General features: G+C 34.8%; 2 protein-coding genes and 1 long non-coding RNA gene across 3 annotated transcripts; 1 reads left to right on the top strand and 2 right to left on the bottom strand.

Annotated features, from left to right (window-relative positions):
- Positions 1–694: 694 nt before the first annotated feature.
- si:dkey-21e2.10 lies at positions 695–4,296 on the bottom strand. Its single transcript, XM_021473470.3, has 5 exons — positions 4,083–4,296; positions 2,580–2,724; positions 2,319–2,457; positions 1,014–1,265; positions 695–931 (listed from the first exon to the last, which is right to left on the bottom strand). The coding sequence occupies exons 1-5, from the start codon at positions 4,138–4,140 to the stop codon at positions 776–778; spliced, it is 750 nt and encodes a 249-aa protein (XP_021329145.1). The 5' UTR covers positions 4,141–4,296; the 3' UTR covers positions 695–775.
- Positions 4,297–5,977: 1,681 nt separating this feature from the next.
- LOC141380306 (uncharacterized) lies at positions 5,978–20,687 on the top strand. The gene is made up of 6 exons (XR_012398128.1): positions 5,978–6,025; positions 6,344–6,450; positions 19,316–19,442; positions 19,617–19,702; positions 20,005–20,047; positions 20,145–20,687. It is a non-coding gene; the product is annotated as an uncharacterized lncRNA (long non-coding RNA).
- LOC141380305 (uncharacterized) lies at positions 7,843–14,036 on the bottom strand. The gene is made up of 4 exons (XM_073937787.1): positions 12,007–14,036; positions 11,746–11,904; positions 9,752–9,847; positions 7,843–8,814 (listed from the first exon to the last, which is right to left on the bottom strand). The coding sequence occupies exons 1-4, from the start codon at positions 13,021–13,023 to the stop codon at positions 8,500–8,502; spliced, it is 1,587 nt and encodes a 528-aa protein (XP_073793888.1). The 5' UTR covers positions 13,024–14,036; the 3' UTR covers positions 7,843–8,499.
- Positions 20,688–24,391: the final 3,704 nt, after the last annotated feature.

Below are 24,391 nucleotides of genomic sequence, written 5' to 3'. Positions count from 1 at the left end.
CTTAATGCTATTAACAAATATATTTTTTTTGTACTCCTCAGTCTATTCATTATAAACAATATAACAAAAATAAAAGTATATTTGTAAAAAGTACATTGAGTGGCTAGTGAGCTGAGGTTTGTAACAGTATATGTTTATTTTTCCTATGCAAAAGTTAAATATGTAATGATTTTAGAGTAATTCACCCTAATCTTGGAGGTAGTGTAAGTCTCATAAGCAAAAATAGCGTAATAAAAAAATTTACCACTGGCTAAAAACACAAGATCATCAGAAAAATGAAGGTGGATCTAGATAATAAGTTGCATCAATAAAAATACTGATTTAAGTCAAAATCTTTTTTTTTTTTTTTAATTTTAAGAATGTAGTTGAGATTATGAATATTAGCCAGAAGCTGATCTTATTGGAAAACTGCGCTATGACAGTGAATATAAAGTCATTTGCTCAAATTAAACCCTTCAAATTTCCAAATGTTATTTAAACAAAATGAATGATGTAAGTCTTTAAAGAATGCAAGCGACAAATATAAAACTTTGAATTGAAGCGCACCATTGTTAGATGTCTTTCTGTGCCATTTTTATATTTTTCTAGTCTGAAAAATTTTTGACCAATAGTTTTAAACTCTCATAGTCTTGTAATTACAATTATGTAATATTCTAATTCTAATAGCTTGTGACAATGAAGATGATACAACTGATTGATGCTTGCCATTTGATAGTTTTATTTTAATGATTTTCGGAAGATTCCAAGAAAAACATTTCTTCTTTTCATGAAGCCACTAAACCTTTCCAGTTATGTTGTGGATCCATGGAAGATATGCTGAAATCCTAGTATGCACATCAGGAAACAAACGTGAATTGCAGAGATAAGGTTCACCAAAAGAAGTGATACCAACAACAGTGTCTCCACAAACCAAAGGACCTCCTGAATCACCCTGTTAAAAACACAGATCAACACGTCACTAGTGAAATTAGTTTAAACATTAACATAAATTTGGAATAATTTTTCATACGTACACTGCAGGTTCCACCATGACCATAAACACAGATCATCTTAGAGGCCACATAATCAGATTCCCATCTGCGTTCACACTCTGCATTATTCACTATAACTGTCTCTGCCTCTCTTAGACGATCAGTCTCTGGGCCTTTACTCCACAGATCCCCCCAGCCAGCAACACTACAGAGAGTATCTGCTTTAACATCTTCTCCATCCTTTGGTAATGATATCAGTCCAACATTGTTGCTCAGTCTGACTTTTGTCTTTAGCTGTAATGCAAAACACAATTGTTAATTTTAAACGTATTGGTATATAGTAAGGCTTAACTAATGCACATACAATCACGGGTCATGCATAACTCTTCAAGAGCTCTACCAATTATTAATGATTACTGCATGAGCAACAAATGAATAATCAACATGATTCATACATTAATCATTAAATTATTTAAATGAGTCACAATGTATTTATTCCCTAATAACATATTATCTTATCTAATGATATACGTTCAGATGTTAATTGCTATCATAGTTAAAATCATGTAATTACACTCTCAGTTGTCTGCTTTAGTTAATTATTAGCTAAAGATTTGCATAGGTGTGATTGTGTGGTAACACTTTAATCTGTCACAAGTTTTAACTACTGATGTATTACCCGCCTGTTATTAAGATATTTGTTAGTACTAAGTTTGATTTATACTGCATTCCTAATCCTACCAAAAACTTAAACCCAACATCTAAGTTACTAACTATTAATAAGCAGCTAATGAGTATTTATTGAGGTAATAGTCTTAGGTAAAAGCATGAATTGACACTTAATAAAACGTGTTACCCATTATCATGTTATGACTGCTTGTTTAGGCACTGGACTTACTAATGGGTTATATACTGTACGCAGTTAGGTAATGGTCCTGTCTGTGGCTCAACAAGTCAAATTATAACATCATGATACTTTTGCAAATCATTAAAGTAGACAACTGGTAGTTTAATAAACATGCTTACGACCTGTTGTGGTAATTTAAACTAATACTCTACGCTATTAAGGAGGTAATACATTATGACGCATTTAACTATTACAGTTTAAAGATTACTTAAGTATGAACCATATAGAATAATCATTTGTTGTTCATGCAGTAATAAAGTTTTAAATATACATTATCCCATGTTTATCTGTGCATTAGTTAAGCATTTTAACGCATATTAGTGCACCCATATTGTAAACTGTTACAACTTATTTCTTTATGATCATTCCGCTATTTTTGTTTGTGTGTATTAAAACAGAACCACCAAATGCCAAAGAATAAAAGGATTACAGCTTGATACCTGCAAAAGCATGATGTCATTCTCAAGAGTTTTAGAATTAAAGTCTGGATGCGGGATGTAGGATTTCACTTTATAGACGTTGTTAATTGCTTTTTTACGCAAATCATGAGCACCAGTCACAACCGTGAGGACATCATCTCTGTTGAAAAAGTACATTGTATCAATGCCATATGACGCACTGTGTGATTCTACTGCAGCTGGTGTGTTATTCAAAAGAGATTTTAGCTCAACATCACACTTCACACTAAACAAAACTCTTACTCTTCCCAGCAATGTGCAGCAGTCAAGACAAACTCTTCAGTAATGAGGGATCCACCACACATATGCAGCTTATAAAATTGAAGAGAAACCATGTAAGGTCTGGAGTGAGGTTTTGCTTCAGTGCCGTCCTGTATACCTACACGAGCTGAAAGCAATAGTGTTGTTAGTATGGAACAAAATCAATGCCAAAAGTATTAAATGAACACGTTTGTTGAATAGCACAAACTCAAAACAATAATACACTTGCTTGCATTTAAATAGCTTTTATTACAGGGTTTGTATTTTTAGATAAAAAAAAAATTAACCCCTTCATGGTTATGCCATATATTAAACAGGTCTGTATGAATAACTAAAGATGCTTCTTTAATGTATTCTCGTGTTATGTTAAATTATTTTAAATTACACATCCCATTCATACCCAATCTTAAATCCTACCTGAACACTCTGTCTAACAGTTCCAAGTGAACTGTTTTGTGTGACACACTCTGATAAAATGTATCTGGTTTTGTAACTAATATCTTCGTTCTTAATTGTCCTAGGCCCTGGCATTTATGTTTATCTATTTTGTATTAATATATTATTTTCTCCCCTATTTTTCTCACATTTATATTCAGCAGTCAATAGGCTACTTTACATCTATGGAAGAGTTAATAAAGATAGAGCATGTGAAACATGATATTCGTCAAAAGACGGTTTATGTGCATGCAACCCCACCAGTCCGAGCAGGCCACAAGCCGGCGATAGCGGCATCAGAGACAAATGCTCTAAGGAGGAGGCTAAAGATTGCAGAACAATGTCTGTCGCTGGATCACCTCTTGAGATCCGAGGAGTTATATAAGGGCAAATATAAATGTCCAAAGCATAATTTACTCATACTCATTTTATTACTTATAATGCCCAAGACATTGATATTAATATTAAATGCTACTTTTTTGTCTTTATTAGCCTTTTCTCACCTATTTACTGAGTTAAAAATAATTTCAATTATTCCATCTCCACCTGCTGGTAAAAAAGCGGCCTGCGATCTTCAATCTTCAATCCATTGCTTTTCCTGCAGTTCCTGGATGTAATGTTGAATTTTAACAGTCGAATTTGAGCCACTGAATTTATGGAAGTGGACATTTGATCTGAAATAAAATGAACTGAAAATTGCCTTTTGAATAATAATCACTGTATTTTTGTTGAATATTTTGTTAGTAAAATCTGGAAATTGAATATGAATTATTGAATTTATAAGTATGAAAATGTGTTTGAAATAGTTTTAGTTGAAATATTCACAGCTTAAATTAACAGCTTTGTTAAATTTCAGAACCTAAAATAAAACCCTGGAATTCAAGTCAATCAAATGCAAGCACTTGTTATTTCAGTGTATTTTTTCAGTTTGTGCTAGTCAACAAGCTTTATAATTCAATACTTTTGGCATTGATTTTGTTCCCTATGTTAGTCAATTACCGCAAACTTGTGTTTTCAAAATTCTGAGCAAATCTGTAAATCATGTCTTACCAGTGAAGGTCAGGTGTGGCACCAGTGAAACCAGCAGGAGCAGAGAGATGATGGTCATGATGAAGACTATCAGTGAGCTCTCAATGACAAAACTCTGTATAAATAGACACTTAAGATAGGTGGAGACATTCAGATTGACAGTCCTTTTTTCAATATTGCATGCTAAACATTTTTTAAGAGTAGATAAGACCCATTGATTAGCTGTAATAAAGTATGAGTCATTTTGAAAGTCAAACCAACTGACTCTATAAAACTATCATTAAAAAAACACTTCCTTTAAAAGCAGTGTGTAGCCGTCATGAACTGTTCAAGCATAAAACCACTTAAAGGCCACCAAATTGATGTTTTACTTCTCAGGGTTTTGAATGAGGTCCATTTAGGGTCTCTGTATAGCAGTCCCACAGCATTCTGTCACTCGATGAAACTAGAATCCCCTGTCAGAAAAGTCTAGTGGCTGGGAATAAGCTTTTTACAGTGTCTGCTATAATTTTACTGTTGTTTTATGTGTTTACATAGATGAATATGGCCATTGTGTAAATACACAGTATAGTTACAATCTTATTGCCATAACCCTCTGTTGTAAGGGCCAAGGGGAAGGGGTAGGGGTACAAAAATAGAATTGGGATTGGGCCTAAGGGTTTACATTGTTATGATGGCATAATAACTTGATAATATATGTTGATAATATGTTACTCACTCTTGCTTCATATAAGTATTTAACATACAGTTTAGGTCAGAATTATTAGCCCCCCTTTGATTTTTTTTTTCTTTTTTAAATATTTCACAAACTATGAGCAAGGACATTTTCAAAGTATGTCTGATAATATTTATTTCTCCTGTAGAAAGTCTTATTTGTTTTATTTCGGCTAGAATAAAAGCAGTTTTTAATTTTTTAAAAGCCATTTTAAGGTCAATATTATTAGCCTCTTTAAGCTATTTTTTTCAATAGTCTTACTCATCTTACACAAATCCAGTTTTAGCCTGGCTCATGTTATCTTTAGTTTACATGTTTGCTTTTAGAGAATACAAACTGCTTCACTCTTAGAGAAGACTTTTAGAGAATAAAAAATCGTCGTCACGTCTCACTCCGACATCCTGACTAAATTTGGACATTGGCCTTTGTCCACCATGGCCCCACATCCATCCCCATATTGAGGAGATTTACTTCTTCAACTGTGCTATTTTAAGTGTTATTGAGATTATCTGAGCTATAGAAATGTAATTAAATATATAATTAATCTGTGAATAAATGGCACTTCGGTAGTTAAGAAAAACTGTACCTCTAAATCCACCACATAAACTGTAAGGACCAACTATGGGTGCATTTCCCAAAACCATCATTAGCCAACTAAGGTCGCAAGTTCCGTCGTTACAAACATAGTTCGTTGATTTGTCATTTGTTTGTATTTCCACTTATCCTCTCTATTCCCTATCCATTTAGAACATTCTAACATTTACACTTGAATTGATTAAACATAACAAAAGCATTAAAGTCATCTCTCTTAGGTTTAATTTGCTTTCAAAGTATTTTTACAGTTCAGTTTTAGCGATCTTAATGTTTAAAACTGCTCTCCCTTCGCAGTGCACTGTGAAAACATTGATGTCATTTTGAACCTCATGACAAAAGCTATAGGTGACCTATTATTTAAAAACGGAATTTATGTTCTCCAAAGCTTGTGAAAACAAAAATTAATTTATACACAGCAAATTCATCAGAGTTAAATTCTCGGTGTTGAAGCATTTCAGAGTAAAGTGTTGACGTTAAAGAGTTAGATTTTGATAAATGAATATAATAAGAGTTAAAATTGATTTTATTCAGTGCGAAATCAAGGAGTTATCTTTTCAACACTTGGTGGTGTTATTTCCAACATCCGGGAATTCATGCAGCCCCAGTCACTGAAGAATTTTCCAGACGCCATTTTCCAGGTTTAGAACAGCAACTGGTGAGTCAAACTACCTAAATGTTGGTATTTTACTGACTTTCTTTAAGGAAATACAGTTGTAAACATACTGTTAAGTTAATAACTTTAGAATGGAGTGACAATTTTAAACTTCTGCGGTTCATTCATGGTCGTTTGTGTATCTAGCTTAACTGCATTACTATTGACTTCTTTTCAAGAATGTTTTTATATGCTCACGCATACATAGTGCATAAAAACATCAAATGTACATGTTCAACACGTTTCTGTCACGCTTAATGCCATTTTGTGCGTTGTTACCCATCTGTAAAATAAAATCGACACTTCTCCTTTAATTCGAAGCAAACTAGCGAGGGAATCCCCGGAGCAGCCTAGCCTACTCTGCCCGGATGCTAACGGCAACACAGGACGGTTTCCATGAGCTCTGGAGAGTTTCTAAAACATATCTGGTGAGTAAATGAACATGCTTACTTGTAAAAGGCTTCCTGACTGAAACATGATTGTTTGTTATTCGTGTACGTTAATTTGGTTATTTTAAACACCGCGGCCCTTTTAAACTGGTTGATTCGTGGCCGTCCATATAACGTTAGTCCATAGACTCGTGTTATAACGTAACAGTTACGCTTGAATTATATTAAGTGTTGACAACCATTAAAGTCGGAATGTTAACATTAATGTCTTTAAATGACCGCGTTTGCACTTTATCAGACATTTGACGTTACAGAAGTCTCACGGAAGTTGCGGGACTAACGTTAACGTTATCCCGCAAATGCACAGAGACTCCCAGATGCCCAAGTAGATGCCCGCAAATGAATGATAATCTCCCGGAAATCGCGCGTCTCCCGCCCGGTCATTAAACACTTTGCACACCCCTCTCCACCGCATCCCTCTCAGCTCTTCAGGTACGTCACGCGCAAGTCACCCCCACCGCTCTTTAGGTACGTCGCGCGCAACTCATCTCATTGATCTTCAGGTACTCATCTCTCCCGTTACCTCCCGCAAATCAACTCTGTATCCCCCGAAAATGACTTTTCCCAACTCGGGATGTCTGACGTTAGTAAGTTAGGCTATTTCTGTAGTCAGGAACATCTTAGTCAAGCTTTTTCTCCCGCATGATATTGTGCTTAAAACTATACACTGTAAAAAAAAAAAGTTGAGTAAACTTAAAATAATTAGGCAACCTATCACACATAGCTTTTTGAGTTAACTCAACAAACAGGGTTTGAAGACCAGTGAACTCAAAATATTTTGTTGAATTCTTTAGTTCTCTGAACAAAAAGTATCATGTTCACCCAACAAGATATTTTTGTTTGCTGAACAAAAAATATCATGTTCAACCAACAGGATATTTTTGTTTGCTGAACAAAAAATATCATGTTCAACCAACAGGATATTTTTGTTTGCTGAACAAAAAATATCATGTTCAACCAACAGGATATTTTTGTTTGCTGAACAAAAAATATCATGTTCAACCAACAGGATATTTTTGTTTGCTGAACAAAAAATGTCATGTTCAACCAACAGGATATTTTTGTTTGCTGAACAAAAAATATCATGTTCAACCAACAGGATATTTTTGTTTGCTGAACAAAAAATGTCATGTTCAACCAACAGGATATTTTTGTTTGCTGAACAAAAAATGTCATGTTCACCCAACAAGATATTTTTGTTTGCTGAACAAAAAATATCATGTTCAACCAACAGGATATTTTTGTTTGCTGAACAAAAAATGTCATGTTCACCCAACAAGATATTTTTGTTTGCTGAACAAATATATGACAAAATGGTCCATTATGCATTCACTAATAATTTTTATAATTTAAATTAGATACACAAGAAAAGTAAATTAACCTTTTATTTTTTTTAAACTGTTCAAAACACAATATAAAACATTTTAGTACAAAAATCAACATTTAACAACTTGTACTGAATGTTTTTACATGTGTGAAAAGTTTGTACACTACAACATTGCCTAAACATAAAATGACAGGCGAGCTTTCTTCATGCTTTACTAAGTTAGTAAAACCAAGCTAATGTGTCCAACACTTAAACCAGATGAGTACAAAAATATCTAATCTAAATAAATGTTAAACCCCACTTTATTCAAAGTATATAAAGTGTAAAGCACTTTGTCAACAAAGTACACAATTCCAAAAACAGACATGAATAAAAGAATAACTCAGAAGGATGTCCTCCTCTTAACTTGAAGTTTTGTCAAGTCTTTCCCAGTTTTTCTGGCCAACGGGGCATCAGAAACTTTTGAACAGTCACTAGAATTCTCATCCCGAACCTCAAAACATTGTCAGTTCAAAAAATGTTTTATTTCACATTTGAACTTTAAATTGCACCTACCTGTGTATTAAATGAAAAAACAATAAAATAAAATATAGTTAGATATACAGTACTGTAAAACTCAGGACTTCAGTCTTTATCTTCAGTCTGCAAAGTTTGTAACCAATGATGGTTGCAGTGCCTTTTTGCAAAATGGCTGTGTGCAACTATAACAATTTAGACTTCAGGGACTGAACTCTCGCAGAGCATGTGCCACCAAGATCCATGAATACTTTCTGAATCACTTCAAAAGTATATTTGAGTTCTTTTGGATATTCCATATTTAGTGCATACAAGAAACCGAACAAGTAAGCAAAGGCTGCAGGCAGATCTGGAATATCCTGAAGAACAATGGCTTCCTCCAGGATTATAGCGTGGTTTATCACATTGGGCAGGGATGCAGAAGTGCCAACATCATCTTCCACCACAGTGAGGATGCCAATCCTTACATCTCTGGTGCTGTGATCTTCAGGGTCTGTGTCCTTATAGGAGATTAAGTAATAGAAGGAGAAATCAATTGATGTGTAATATTAATTACTACTTATTGTTATTATTACTATTATTTTTGTTGTTATACAAAGAAAATAGAATACATGTAATACTTACACAGCAACAATTTATAGCTATACACAATGAATAATTTATTAAGCATTAGCAAATAGTGCTGAGCTTATATATATATATATATATATATATATATATATATATATATATATATATATATATATATATATATATAAATATATATATATATATATAAATATATATATATATATATAAATATATATATATATATATATATAAATATATATATATATATAAATATATATATATATATATATATATATATATATATATATATATATATATATATATATATAAATATATATATATATATATATATATATATATATATATATATATATAAATATATATATATATATATATATATATAAATATATATATATATATATATATATATATATATATATATATATAAATATATATATATATATATATATATATATATAAATATATATATAAATAAATATATATATAAATATATATATATAAATATATATATATATATATAAATATAAATATATATATATAAATATATATATATATATATATATATATATAAAWAWATATATATATATATATATATATATATATATATATATATATATATATATATATATATATATATATATATATATATATATACACTTTATTTTATTTTTAAGTGGAATCCAATGAACAAAATAATGTTCACTTAATTGAGTGCTTTATTTCCCCTTTAAAAGATAACAAATTAACTATTTGCTAATGCTTAATAAAACATTCAGTGTGTAGCTATTATTTTGTTAACAAGCAGACTAATGAAAGCAGAATAGGGTATGAAAATGGGTAACTTACCAGACACATCTTGAGAAAACAAGTAGAATTTTCACGCAGAAAAAGTGGCAATCCCTCAAGAGCTACTCTTTTTCTATGGGTGACAATATCAGTGACCTAGAAGAAAGTAATTTAAAAAGAGTGTATTACAGTCTTATAAGGTCTTGTAAATTTAACAAAGGGATTACAATTGTTTTGCAAGTAAATATGTACTTTGAGCATGATATTTTATTCATGCTGTTGAAAACCCTGTGGCATTATTTTAAGTGTAAAACATAAAACAAAAATGTTTAAATAATTGTGTGGTTTCCATACAAAGGAATTTGATAATGGTTGTGTTATCAAAAATAAAAAATAACTGTAATCCCTTGAACTTTGTTTTGTTTCATGTGACAATTGACCCTTCGCTAAGCCACACCCTAAAACCGCCATCCACCAATTGTGGCTTAGCAACCGTAGCTATGCGCAGGGGCTCTGACAAGAAACAGGTGAACGTGTTGTGCATATGGATTGTGCAAATCCTACACCAGGTCTCCTAAAAGTTTGGAGGGGATGGTCGAAATATTTCTCTTTTCAAAACCAAAAACCCAAGAGGAGAAATGCCAGCGTGGATCAAGCTCTGCGAGGGGTGCTAAAGGAGCGGAGTTAAGTTGGTTTTGTTTTGATATTTCTGACATTCAGTAATAGACCGACGGCAATAACTCGCACACATCTTACCCTAAATAGATCTAAACTGTTCCTTAAAAAAAACAAAGCAGGTTATGTTTCACATATGTCTTTTTCTTTTTTTTTTCTTTTTTTTCTTTTCTCAATATTATGAGTAATGCTCCGTTTAAGCCTTAGCCATAGTAACGTTAACTTAGTCATACTCATAGCGAATAGGTCATAATGACATGAGTTATTGATCTGAAAATATGAATCTGCAACTGCGAATCTGTTGCTAACTTTACTGAACTTTATATTTACATCTATTTCAAGCTACAAATATTTGAAATTACAAATCAACAGAACAAAACCGAGATATGATCACAAACTGAGCACTTGCAATCAATATACTTTATCAGCAGCTGTTTTTCAGTCATTTATAAAGAGCATACAAACACACTGACAGTAATAGGTAACTTACTGTCTATTGTTATGAATCAATGATGCTAATATTCGGCAAAATTCCATCAGTTTTCAGTTTCTGGGTGTTTTTTCTATGAATGAACTATTAAAAATTATATCATGCGTGTTTCCTCATCGCTTATTAACGCTATATTTCATTGCACAACAATTAATCTATCAGGCTTTTTGGCTAAAATAGAGAAATCAGTTTAATTTGTTATTATTAGATTATTTGTAAATTTCACCTCCCCTGCTGAGCATAAGCTAAGCTGTTGAATGGTCAGAGTATGAGGCGGCTAGGGTAAGCTAGCTTCAATTTTGATAGAATTATTCTCTAATCAGTTGCCTATTATGTTGTGAACATACCAATATAACACATACTGCAGTCCTTTTTTGTCTGGCTTTCTCAGATATCTCACCTGTTCGCCAAAAATTACATTATATGCCTGGCAATGTCTGACACCAGCGCACACATTGTAAAAGCCGTGTCAAGCACGAAAGCTTGACAGGCGTAGCAACAATAACTAAGGAGAGCGGGGCTTAGCGAAGAGTCAATTACTTTGAGTTACGTACAATAACGTACAGTTAATATTTTTCTATCTTCGTCTATACATGTATTCATTTGAAATAGTCACTCAAAACAAGTGAAACATCTGTTATTTGTCTTACCTTAACTGTCTTACCTCTGTCACACAGTCAAAACACTACTTGACACAATTTGAGTGAAAGAAAAATTGCTTGAAATTTAAAAAAAAATTGTTGTAATTCCGTTTTTTTTTTTTTTTTTTTTTTTTTTTTTTAGATGGTATTGCCTGACCTTGAAATTCCTGCTTTTGTTTGACAGGACAACTATGTTGCACATGTTAAAAACATCACACTGATGAATAAGGAAATAAATCTTAGAGTACCTGATCATCCAGCTTGTCCAAAAGTGTCTTCATCTGTGCACCCAATGAATCCCGTCGTTTTCTGTACAGTTTCAGAAGAGGTGCTGTATATTTATCAATTGACTCGTTGAACTGTCTGAAGAGATCTACATTACAGATTCGAGAAAACTCCATGCAGATCTACAGCATACAAAAAAATACATTTTAATATTTACACATAAAAAAAATATATAACAATGTAAATTCATAAAAATATTGAACAATTGCAATATAGTGACTTACCTCTTCCTTTAAAAAAAGTCCAGGCCATCGCTCTCTAATTTCTTCCACCAATGGCTGAATCTTAACAACTTCTTTTCGGCGTAGAGAAAAGGTTTCTTGCATTTTTCGGTGAATGACTGTCAAATCCATTTTTTTTTTCTTCATTTCATTGATCATAGTAAGTCTCACCTCCTCAAGGGAATCTTCAGTGTGGCCTTCAGGATGGTCAGGTAAAAAATTTACCTCTGCTCTTTTAGGCTTTTTCATGTAGGGCCTTTCTACCATACCCTCACAAGATTTTCTTTTACAGTTAACACTCAACTCAGAACAACCAGCCTCCTTCAGTTTGGCCCGATAATTGCCAAGCTTAAACTTAATACTCATCACCCATCCGTCCCAACCTGTGCGTTTGCCGGTTTCTGTAAGGCAAGGGTGTTTCTGTACAAGAGAAGACGCAACTGACTGGATCTCATAGGCATCAGGGTAGGCTTTGATATCAAATATGGCCTGCACAATCTTGTCCAGAATCTGGGACTTCATTTCTCTTGAGACATTTAGGGGCTTATTTGTCTGCTGGTAAACCTCATTGGCTTTACGCAGCCTGAGTTCAACATCCAGAGGAAAAGTGGGTATGTTAAATGTGGATGGCCACTTTTCAGCACTTCTAAGGTTTCTTAACACAGATGATTCAGGACTTTGATCCCCACTGTGACAGCTTGGCATGCTTGCTGTATCAAGAGAAGACACTGAATTGGAATCTCCTGCAAAACCCTGTGAAGGACATACCTCTTCCCACAAAAGCTTTAACGTTGCCTTCTCTGCTGGCAGCTCATTGATATCATTCAAGTTGCAAAGTTCATTGTTAAAGTCCGGATCTTCAAATTGTATTAGAAAATCTCCATTTTCTAATTGACACTTCTCACTAAGGAAAGACTTCAATTGGTCCACCGACTGAGGTCTTTGAGGCAGCTCCACCCTCCTGATGTTGGTAGGGGAAATGTGAATCCGCAACAACATATTCTCTATAAAACAAATCATCTAAAATCAAAAGGCCATTGCTAGTGCTCAAAGATACACTTATTTTCTATTGTAATATTTATAGTTGGACCCCCAAAAAAATCATCTGTTCAGATTAAACAATTTTATGTCCGATTAAAGAAGCAGAGAAAACTGTTTACGGTTACTTATAACCCCTAAGGAGTTAAAAACACTTTTGGTGTCACAAGCACTTTCAGACCAACTTTGTATGCACTCAGTGGATGAAAGTCATTCAGCATGTCAGGATCAAGAACATGAATGTCACTGAAACTGCTTTCCTTAATCTCAAATGATCTAAAATGTTCAAGATACCAGGCTGACAGTTTTGTGCAAAGGAATGACACATCTTGGGAGGTCACTACACAGTTCAATATTTTGAAAAATTCTGGCAAACCACTACATTGTCCTGCAGAGATTACCATGCCAGCTTTATATCGAACTCCATGCAAATGAATATCAGAGGAGAGTGAGACTTGACTTGTGTTAGGATACCTTCTCTTAATCACTGTTCTGATTGATGTTTCCAGAGAAGCAATTGTGAAAACATTTGCTTTCTCCACATATACAGTTTGTTTAAAAAGATCGTCACCATCTAGATAATAAGCCATCATTTGTTGATGCTTTGAGGAAAGTGTCAATAGAACATTCTTGAAGTTTTGAGTGTCATGGACTACTTTTTTGAAGTAGCTGTGCTTTGCCTCAAAGCGCATTGTCCAAAGTGACACTAATGGTCCAAAACAACGAATCAAATGCGGGTAATGGTTAATAAAATGATGCTTTGGACGTAGCGAAAAGCTAGGAAAAGTTTCAACCAGTAAATTTTGGTGATCTACAATTTTGCTCTCTAGGTAGCACAGCGCCTCCTCTGAAAGTTTTGATGATAGAACGATCTCAGTAATGTCCTTCAGGTCCATTAGAATCTGCCAAGATGGTTCATTTTCAGGGATTATGTGACCAATCATTAGAGGTAGCAAACGTAAAAGTGTCCAATTTTCGTGTGCATTTCCCCCTACAGTACCCTTGGCGAAACATGACTTTGTTAATACCTTTGGCTTGTTAACCCTGTCTGAATCTTTGTACAGGAAAGAATTAATGTAGTTATTGAGCTCATCAAATGAAAATTTTCCTTTTGAAATTAAATCTTTCAGGCACAAAGACAATTCTACAGGTACAACACCTTCCAAAAAATCATGTAATGCATCAGGTGGGAAGCCTGTAACAGGATGAAAGAAAGACAAGTGCTTGCTTAGAACACATTCGCCTTTCACACCACTGACATGTTGCACACTTACATCTGTCTGGACTTTCTGCACAAAGGAATTGTGTTCTTCTGCAGTTCTTAACTTGAAATTACTGATCTCAACCTGGCCAGACTTGAGTTCATGCTTCCTTATCAAACAAAATCTACAGAAATTGTCAGAATTAAAGCTTTCTTGAAAGCCTGCCAAGCTATGGGCTCCTAAATTATCAGCACATACGCAAAAGACTGTTCCGTTTACATACTGACTGAGAGCAGGAACAAAAACACCTGTTTGTTCCAAACACTTCACATCCTTTATCAGTGGATTAAGAAATTTCTCATATCCAAATAGCCGCACATCATCACTTTTACCAAGGACAGCAAGTTGAATGGAATTAAGACTAGAGCGAAATTTGGGCGGCAAGTTTAGAATCACCCAATAAATAGCAACCATCTTATGAATTTTTCTTGAAGTGCCCAAGGGATTGCACACTTCAAATTCATCCACATACAGTCCCAGAGATATTGCAAGGTCTTTGTCACATAGTAGTCTGTTCTCTTTAAAGTAGGAACCATCTTGAAAAGACTCATAATGTCCAGAAGTAGACTCTCCACTGAACACAATCTTATTCAAAATATCTTTATGACCCAGTAGGCGTTCTAAGACATGATATAAAGACACATAAACAAAGTGTTTTTTGTGTGTTCTGTCATAGAGATACTCAGTTGGCTCAATTACAGAGAAGTGCTTTTTGAAATACAAGTTCCTTCTATGTTCTGTGGATAAACTACCTTTTTCTGTAGTAGTCAGGAGAAGAGGATTGGTCTCAAAAATAGCACTGCTAATTTTCTGGAGGATACTAGCATCTACATCAATGTTGTGGTTGACAAAAATATTTTTGATGTTTTCAACAGCAAGAGACTTGGAAATGTAGAACATATCATGAATTTCCTCAATGATGCAATGAATGGCACTCTTGGATACATGCAAGACTGTTTGCATTTTCAAAAAGAGAGATGCCAGTTTGTGTGTAAGAGTCTCAATATCCATACTCTCACAACCAATTTCAGCAGCCTCTTGAACACACCGTGAGGGCTGCTCTGCATCATCATGATTGTCATCAAAGTTTGTTGTATCAGTATAAAGGTTCTCAGTTACAGTGACTGAATTTCTTATATCTTTTATTGTGTGATGTTTGTGTTTCCTATTCCTGTGAGAGGTAAAATTGGTGAGCTTGTTGGTTTTATACTCACAGCTAGAAAAAGGACATTGTATAGTTTCATGACTTCTTAGATGTCCTCCAAGATGTTTAAAAAAATCACTTTTACTGCAAACAGTTTCAAACTCACACAACTCACATTTGAATTTTACATTGACATGACTAATAGGTCTGTGGGTGTGGAAGCGCGATAAATGTGATTTCAAAGCACCTTGTGTCCTAAATGAGCAGACACAATCCGAGTATAGACAGGGCCAGTTTGCCCCTTTGTGACCTCGTCCATGACGAAGCCTGTAGTGTTTTACCAGGATCTCAGTGTCAGTATTTAAAAATTTGCAGTATCGGCATTGCATTACGTCAATATTTAATTATTTTATTAAATTGGTGGAGTCATTTTGAGCAAAAAAAAAAAAAAAAAAGAGAAAAAATATGTATTTTTAGCCATTTTACTTTTTTAACATAAATTTAATCTAGCTGACTGTTTAGGTAAGTTGGTTGAAATATATACTGGCAATTTAGTCGAGCTAACTGATGAACAAGCACATAATGCTCATTACATTAAAAAAAAAAAAAAAAAAAAAATCACGCGATTTTCATATTATTCAAATGACAAAGTTAAATCACGTCACCATTTGTTCCACTGGCAATCTTGTCTAGTTCGAAGGAAAAAAAGGTGTGATGTGCACAATGCACACTAAAGTCACTTGCTGACAAGCAATCCAGATAGACAGCACCTCAACTTATATTCGTTTTTTGCAAGAGAATCTGCCAAGGAAACATCACACCTGATACTACTTGTAATAATCGTGTGAGTTTTTAAAGCAAATGACTCGAATGAAATCGCTATTTGTTCCAAATGCAAGCACACAAAACTTTGTGATGTAACGTTAGCCAAAATAAATGCACGAAACAAGTAATCCACGGCTAAATTACAACAAATAGTTATATACTAGGATACATTGGAACATCAAACCCAACATATCAAATAATATAACGTTAGATGACAACATAAAAGGATATATACATGCCGATGATTTTGCAGAAATCCGGGACAGCTCTGAACAGCTCTGTTACGGTCTCTCACATCAATATTACACTGGTAAAATAGATCAAGCAGTTAGATGGGTAGCACATCGCACATAAAAACATATACAAATATATACAATCGATGGTGAAAACGATTGACATACGTTACCTGTAACTCTGAAGAAAAAAAAAGATGGTCCGATTTGACACGCACGCACGTGAGCTTTATGTACCCCCAGCAGCAGGCCCGGATTGGCTAATCGGGAGGACCGGGAGAATTCCCGGTGGGCCGGTCTGTTTTTTGGCCGCGAGGGCCGGTGTCCCTAGCTGCTTGCACTCTCAGCAGTCACACTTTTTTCTTCTATTTATTTTTTTGACCATAGCTTTACTCTTTTTAATCATTATTTTACCGTAGTGCCGCTCTTATTATTTATTTTCTCGCAGCCCCGTGAGAAAAATGCAGCCTGCAGGTTAACTAACGTTAATGTTGATGATGTAATGCAACTATCGCCCCAAACAGCGGCACCTTAGTGAATATAAGAATTCTACGGAACCCCGAAAGGGACATAGTGGGGGAGAAAAAAATGGGTGGGTGAAAAAAAAAATAATGGGTGAAAGAAAAAAAATGGGTGGGAGGAAAATATATATTTCTAAGTTTTTTGCGTTCTCTCGCAAAGTTTTGCGTTCCCTCGCAAAGATGTTTTGCGTTATCTCGCAAAGATGTTTTGCGTTCCCTCGCAAAGATGTTTTGCGTTCTCTCGCAAAGATGTTTTGCGTTCCCTCGCAAAGATGTTTTGCGTTCTCTCGCAAAGATGTTTTGCGTTCCCTCGCAAAGATGTTTTGCGTTCTCTCGCAAAGATGTTTTGCGTTCCCTCGCAAAGATGTTTTGCGTTCTCTCGCAAAACTGTTTCTCCACAAACACTTCCTGTTCACTGCACTCACGTAAACCCTCCCGTTTTTGCCGAAATTCTCCCGTATTTTACCATTCTATCCCACTTTCTTTACATTACTGTGCGTATGCTACCTATGAACCAGTGAATGCATGTATAAGCGCTGACTGACAGACGCGCTTCGTACAATAAACTGATCCCAGATCAGCGTATGTACACGCCATTTACAGAGGAGCGGGTGTATGTTTAAACAGACAAATACACAATATGAAACATCTCCGTCCTGCATGTTTTATTTTAAACAGCTTATTTTCTCTTAAATGAGCACAACAGTTTCTAAAGTAATGGACTGCTTTCATTATAGATCTGTGCATTCTTACAGAGACACCTCTGTTATCAAACTAAACAAAACATGAGATTCATTTGCTGTGCACTTGTTTGATAACAGAAGTGTCCCTTTAAATGGCGCGTACAGACGCTGATCTGGGATCAGTTTATTGTACGAAGCGCGTCCGTCAGTCAGCGCTTATACATGCATTCACTGGTTCAGAGGTTGCAAAGTGAAAGGCGACAATCAGCGCACAGTAAAGAAAGTGGGATAGAATGGTAAAATATGGGAGAATTTCAGCAAAAACGGGAGGGTTTACGTGAGTGAAGTGAACAGGAAGTGTTTGTGGAGAAACAGTTTTGCGAGATAACGCAAAACATCTTTGCGAGGGAACGCAAAACATCTTTGCGAGATAACGCAAAACATCTTTGCGAGGGAACGCAAAACATCTTTGCGAGGGAACGCAAAACATCTTTGCGAGATAACGCAAAACATCTTTGCGAGGGAACGCAAAACATCTTTGCGAGGGAACGCAAAACTTTGCGAGAGAACGCAAAAAACTTAGAAATATATATTTTCCTCCCACCCATTTTTTTTTCTTTCACCCATTATTTTTTTTCACCCACCTATTTTTTTTCTCCTCCACTACGTCCCTTCCGGGGTTCCGTAGTAATCTAAAAATAGGAGAAAAAGATTGAGCCATCAAAAGAAAGTAGTGCTGTGTCCTAAGGGTCGCAACTCATTATTTTTTACTCTCACTTGAAGAGCGGCAATGTGGTCCAGTGGTAAGCACATTACATTTCAATGGTATAGACCTGTGATCGAATCTCCCATGAAAAATCTTTTTTTTTTTTTTTTTTGATTTTATTGTTAAGACATAAAATACTGTTAGGGCTGTTGAACATTTGAATTTCTAAAGCAGCAGTTTTCTTGAAAAAGACGTGATAGTGCCATTAGTAACTGAATTGGAATCAGTCGTGAACTGAGGTGGGCCGGTCTGGCTTGAAACTCCAGGGCTGAAAATGAGTCCCACTCCGGCCCTGCCCAGCAGCGAGCTATGAAAGTAAATCGCGCATGCGCTAAAAGCTTGTAACGCGCATGCGCCAACAAGAGGGACATGCATCAACTCAAAACTAACAATCTTGTATTAGTTCAACAAAACATTGTAAGTTTTTAACATTGAAACACCATATTTGTTGAGCAAACTAACTATTATTTGTCAACATTCTAAATTAAATTTTTTTTATTCAGTTTACTTAATACACTTTGTTCAGAGGACTTTTTGAAAGTTGGCGTTTTTACAGTGTAGGCTAAACTTAGCATGTACTGTACACAACATTTCCGTTTTATTAAAGACAATTTAGTGCGTTGTAAACAGCCACCTGTCTGTAAAATTAATCAACTGATTCATATTTGAGCTGCCTAATGATGATACAGGTTTGATTTGTAGATTTATTATCAATAATCAACATCTGAATCAAAAGATATCTGAAAAAGTGTGAGGCATACTTTGTGATGTTTATCTCTCTTTTTTATCTGAAGGTTATGCATATGTGTTAGATACTAATGTGTTGTTGTTTTTTAACAGCCACAGTTCTCTATACAATAACACAAGACCCTGTGACGGTGGCTGATTAGAGACGGATGGTGTATTTCCAGAGTTGGTGAAATGACCAAGCACACCTTCTTGGTCATATGTGGTGATAATAATGAAGGTATGTTTGATAAAGTTCTGTATTTGTTTCACAATAAGCTAAGAGGGTATTAGAGCATTAGAGAATAACAAATGACATGAAGGTGATAAGTTTTGTATTGTGGGTGAACTGTTACTTAAATAATGTTTTGCTCTGCTTTGCACTTTTCCTCTTCTGCTTATCCTAATATTTTAGATTATATTTGGACCTGAAACATCTGCTAGACTCCAGGAAAGGTGGCGTCAATACTGGACCTGAAAGGGCCTAACAAGTTGAATCTGGTAAAGAAACACGCAAGCACATACACACACACATGCACGCACACGGTTACAGAAAACTGTAAATTTATGAATATTTTTTACACTGTGGCCAATATTTTGGAGAAGTCAGCATCACTAAATGATATAAAAGATTTTAAGCTCCTCTAAATTTTGCTCCAAGTGTTGTGTTAAATTCAGGATTCTGGACAGACAGCTACCTGTTTTTCCAGTTCTAGTCATAGTGGTTAACCTAATTGTTTTTGGAGATCCAACAGTGATGTATGTGTTTTTTCTACTTTTCCATATCCTGTCACCTCAACCAGCTGGGAGAGTCAAGTTGTGGATCATCATGTAGATTTTCAAAAGGTGAGTTTAGATTTCTTGAATGTTTTATTTACTTGAAATGTTCTTTTAAATATATCATAGAATTTGATTGCAATTTGTTTTCAAACATTTTTCTTAGTCATGCTGGAGTCTTGAAGAGTTCTTAGATGAGCATCACCCTATATCTGTGCATCAGGAACCACCAGACGAGCGATCAGCAGCTACTACATCGTCATGGATAAAAAGGTCATCCTGTGGCTGGGAAGCACTTCATTCACAGGACATGCTTGATGAGATTTCCTAGCTCCAGTTTGTTTTCACACAAGTTTACAGCATTTGTACCTTCATTTAAACTGCTGTGTTTGATATGGAGGACCAAGGAAACACCAGAAGTGAAAGATTTGCACGCCAAGTTGTTTAAAATGTAATTTCAGAAGAAAACTATGTGTTCAGAAGAAAACTATGAGTGACCCTATATTGAACTTTCAAATGGCTCTGATGAAACATCAAGTTTGGACCAAAGGACTGAAACAGCATTTTTGAGCACTGGTCATACATATTTTGTTAATACTGTCTGTACTAATAAAACATTTAAAGCATATTTGACATTGTTGCATTTTAAAAACTGAATGAATTGTTGAAGTGGTGAATGTTTTCAAATAAAATGTTTTTTATTTTGTAATTTACAGTCTATTTGACCTTTTTACCATATTTACACTCAAGAGAGTTGAATAAAATAACAATATATTACACCAGGCGGTGTTAAATATAGTTACATATTTTAACTCTGCCCAGAGTTAAAATTAACCCTTACTTCGGTGTCAATGTGCCAACCCTTTTGAAAGTGTTGATTTAACTCTGTTTTGAGTGGACCCCATGAGACACTTTCAAAGGGTTGAAATTAACACCCATAGAGTTGTTTTGGGTCCCCATATTTTGCTGTGTAGTAGGCTATTTATTAAGTATCTATACTGTATCTGACATGGGCCTGCTGGTTAGAACATTTCTGCAGTAGTTTGCATGTGTCAGTGTAAAAGTAGACTTTTCGAAATATAGAAAATAAATAAACAATATCCTACTTATTAATAATCATCATGATCTTCATTACTAATATTAATATTATTATTAAAGTAGATTTTTTTTTTCCTAATAAATAATAAATATTACATTTCACTTTTTTAATAAAAAAGCCTCATTATTTATTTGTTTATATAATGTATATATGAGATTAGAATATGTGTTAGCTGTTGTAAGTGATTTTATGTTTTAGAATAGAATATGTAATGTTCAACTTCTCAATAATATTTGTAAAGGAAACACAGACCCTATATGTGCCATTTACATATATTTGAATTAATATGGAAAGCGAGTGCATGTTTTTGCTAAAACTAATATTGGATGTTATTTTAAATATGTGTGCGTGTAAAACGATATAATTTGCACAAAGAAATGATTGGGTTATTCTTTAAAAAGATTGTTACTCCGCCTCGTTTAAAGCATCATATGGGTGTTTTACGTTATAACTAACATGGTTCAAACAGCAGATCTGCGACAGAGAAACAACGGGTTTTGGGAATCACTCCTCACTATAGTTCTTTTCCCAATAGATGCATTATACAATGATAGTTCAGCCGCGAGTTACCTTCTTTTTTTATGAAATGCACCCTTGCACCGACTTATTCACCACACAAAAAACATGTTTGCTTATCAGAGCTGAGAGAGATGGTTCTTATGATAAATTTAATCAGTGGAAACTATCTAATGTTTGTGGTATAAATAACATGATTCCTGTTAATGCTTGTAGTATCTTTTTCAAATCACAGATGGTTTGGTCTAGAATTATTTAACATGTCAGTATATATTTTGTTGAATTCATATCCAAAAGTATCAATATGATCAAATAATGTAATAACACAGGCTATAGCTGCAATAATGCATTTAAGCATGAAGACTACCGGTCAAAAGTTTGAGGTCAGTAGGATTTTTAAATATTTTAAAAGAAGATTTACTATTGGGCTTACTAGCTTTTGTAAGCTGTTTGGACAGAACTGTGTGTAGGTATAGTGTATCTACAGTCATATTAGAGTGATTGAAACACAATAAGTCTCTTTTGAAATTTCCTGATGTTAAAAAAAAAGGATCCAAATGCCTCCCATTTTGAGGCCAACTGCAGCTTGATGTAGGATATGCGGATTCCCCATCCATCGAATTGATCGGCAGCCACATATTGACATGTCTCCATAGTATCGTGTATAATCATTTTAACAGGACAGGACGTGTGCAAAGCAACTGGGATTAAAAAATCTGTTCAGCTCGCTGTGATCATCAATCATTGTCAAATGTGATCAAGAATCTACCGATATCCATACAGCGGTGTATATTAATGTGTATCCTGTCACATTTGCCGTGCAAAAACAGCAAAGTTAAACACACGCACTATGTTTGTGTCCGATGTGTTTGTGCGTGAACTTTGGAACGGCATTGTGTGTGACTCATCGAAAGGCTTGAATTAACTCCACATCAAATACATTGTCTAACCATCGGGAAAGTTCTTGCTGTAGTATTTTTCACAGATGTTGTGTGAGATCTGCTTCCATCATGTTTGTCATTGTGCTGTTTATCTCACGGGGACATAGAGACACACTGACGGGGGGGGGTCTAAAATTAAAGACAGGCAACAAAAAACAGCTACTTTTGTGTTCTGAGCAGAAAAAATCTAATATTCTGAAAGGTAAAATAAATAATCTGAGGGGTGTTTTGAGTTGAAACTTTACAGAAACTTTACACATTCTGGAGACGCAAGACTTATCTTAAATCTTTAAAAAAGGGGTCAAATAGGTGCCTGTTAAACACTTTTATGAACATAAATCAAACCTATAGATGAGGCTCTGAGAGAACTTACCCTCTCCAATTTCAGAAAGCCTAACCTGTCATTTAACCACACTTTTTTTGAGGGTAGTTGGTGGGATTTACACATTAATAAAAGTTTCTTACGAGCAACAAGGGAGGAGAAAGCAATGACATTATTTAAAATTTTGGTACCCAACCCTAGTTAGGATAGATGAAAGTTGCTCTGAATTGCAACTAATATCAGTATATTTAGGTACTAGCTTTTCTTACAATTATCACGATCGCATAGTGATTACATAATAAAAGTCATTTTATATAGCCATGTTAAAGGGAATGTTCGTACATGCTTTTTACATCCAAGGAACATTGCAAAAATCAGAAATATTGTTTCAAAGTACTTTGAAACCTCCTGCTGGATTATTGTAATGTAAACCCAGGCTCATTCTGAAAAAGTATACACACAACTATATATATATATATATATAACTATTTCTGGAGACCATGAAATACGTCCCAGGGGGTGTTTTTTTTTTTTTTTTTTTTAAATCCATGAGAGGTTGCTGTGTATTTCTCTCGAGAGTGCCATTCGTGCCTGCTGTTCTCACATAAACCCACCAGAGGCTGTTCTTGACTGACTGTTTGACTGTTTGACTGACTAACTGACTGACTGATTGACTGACTGACTGACTGACTGACTGACTGACCAATTAACTAACCCACCCTCAATATTATTGATTGACCTGCACACCCACTTCCCTAAACCCAACCAACAATTTTCAAAAGCAATCCAGAAAAAAAAAGCCCTCATCTGATATTTACCATGGTTTCAGATTTTACCACAATCTCACCCTGTAATTTACTTATTTAATTTTTTTGGATTTTGTTGTTGTCTTACCTGCCTTCTGGATCCGTTCTTCACCAGACTCCAACACCGTCATTGTGGTCAACTCCTCTCTGCGTCTCAAGCCTGCTGGCGTACAGTACATGGCGAGCTAACGGGACAAACTGGTTACAGCGGGAAAGCTCTCCATACTGAGGTAAGCAGTCAGCTGGTAAAGGCGAAAAGGTATGGTGTCAAACCGCTCCGTATCATTCGTTTAAAAAAAATATTGCAGCCATACGTATCTCTAGCTACATAATTCATGGTCTACATGAATATATATTCAAAATATTTTATGTAGTCTCTCATGTAGCCAGTCTTTGAGGTCTTCTGGCAAAGACCTTTTAGCCAGTCTCATCCTAAAGCCTCCTTTCCACTGCACAAGACAAACGACAAGCGACAGACTGGAAGTCATTTATTTCCAATGGAGAGTTGTCCGTGAGCTGGGTGGACTTCCGATCATCTCTGTATGCGGAAAATTTGGATCCGAATTGAGCTGCGGATTCCTTGAAATATTTGAACTCCTGCGACTAGACCGTATGCAACCAGTCGACTAGATGTGATGTATTTCAATGTTGCCCAAGCAGGTGTGTGAGATGAGAAAAACACCTTTTTTAGTAATTTTTTAAATAAAAAGGTCTATATATATATATATA

Source organism: Danio rerio, chromosome 22 (assembly GCF_049306965.1).
Source record: "Danio rerio strain Tuebingen ecotype United States chromosome 22, GRCz12tu, whole genome shotgun sequence".
NCBI classification, from domain to species: domain Eukaryota; kingdom Metazoa; phylum Chordata; class Actinopteri; order Cypriniformes; family Danionidae; genus Danio; species Danio rerio.
The sequence above is the reverse complement of the archived record's forward strand: the minus strand, read 5'-3'. Positions and strand labels throughout refer to the sequence as shown.

Coding starts and splice junctions, on each gene's coding strand:
- si:dkey-21e2.10 (XM_021473470.3), bottom strand. CDS start 4,140: ATGACCATCATCTCTCTGCTCCTGCTGGTTTCACTGGTGCCACACCTG. Junction 2,458..2,579: donor GCTGCACATTGCTGGGAAGA/GTAAGAGTTTTG, acceptor CTTTTTCAACAG/AGATGATGTCCTCACGGTTG. Junction 932..1,013: donor GTCATGGTGGAACCTGCAGT/GTACGTATGAAA, acceptor TGTTTTTAACAG/GGTGATTCAGGAGGTCCTTT.
- LOC141380305 (XM_073937787.1), bottom strand. CDS start 13,023: ATGATTTGTTTTATAGAGAATATGTTGTTGCGGATTCACATTTCCCCT. Junction 11,905..12,006: donor GACTTTTTTTAAAGGAAGAG/GTAAGTCACTAT, acceptor TGTATGCTGTAG/ATCTGCATGGAGTTTTCTCG. Junction 9,848..11,745: donor TGGACAAGCTGGATGATCAG/GTACTCTAAGAT, acceptor ACTTTCTTCTAG/GTCACTGATATTGTCACCCA.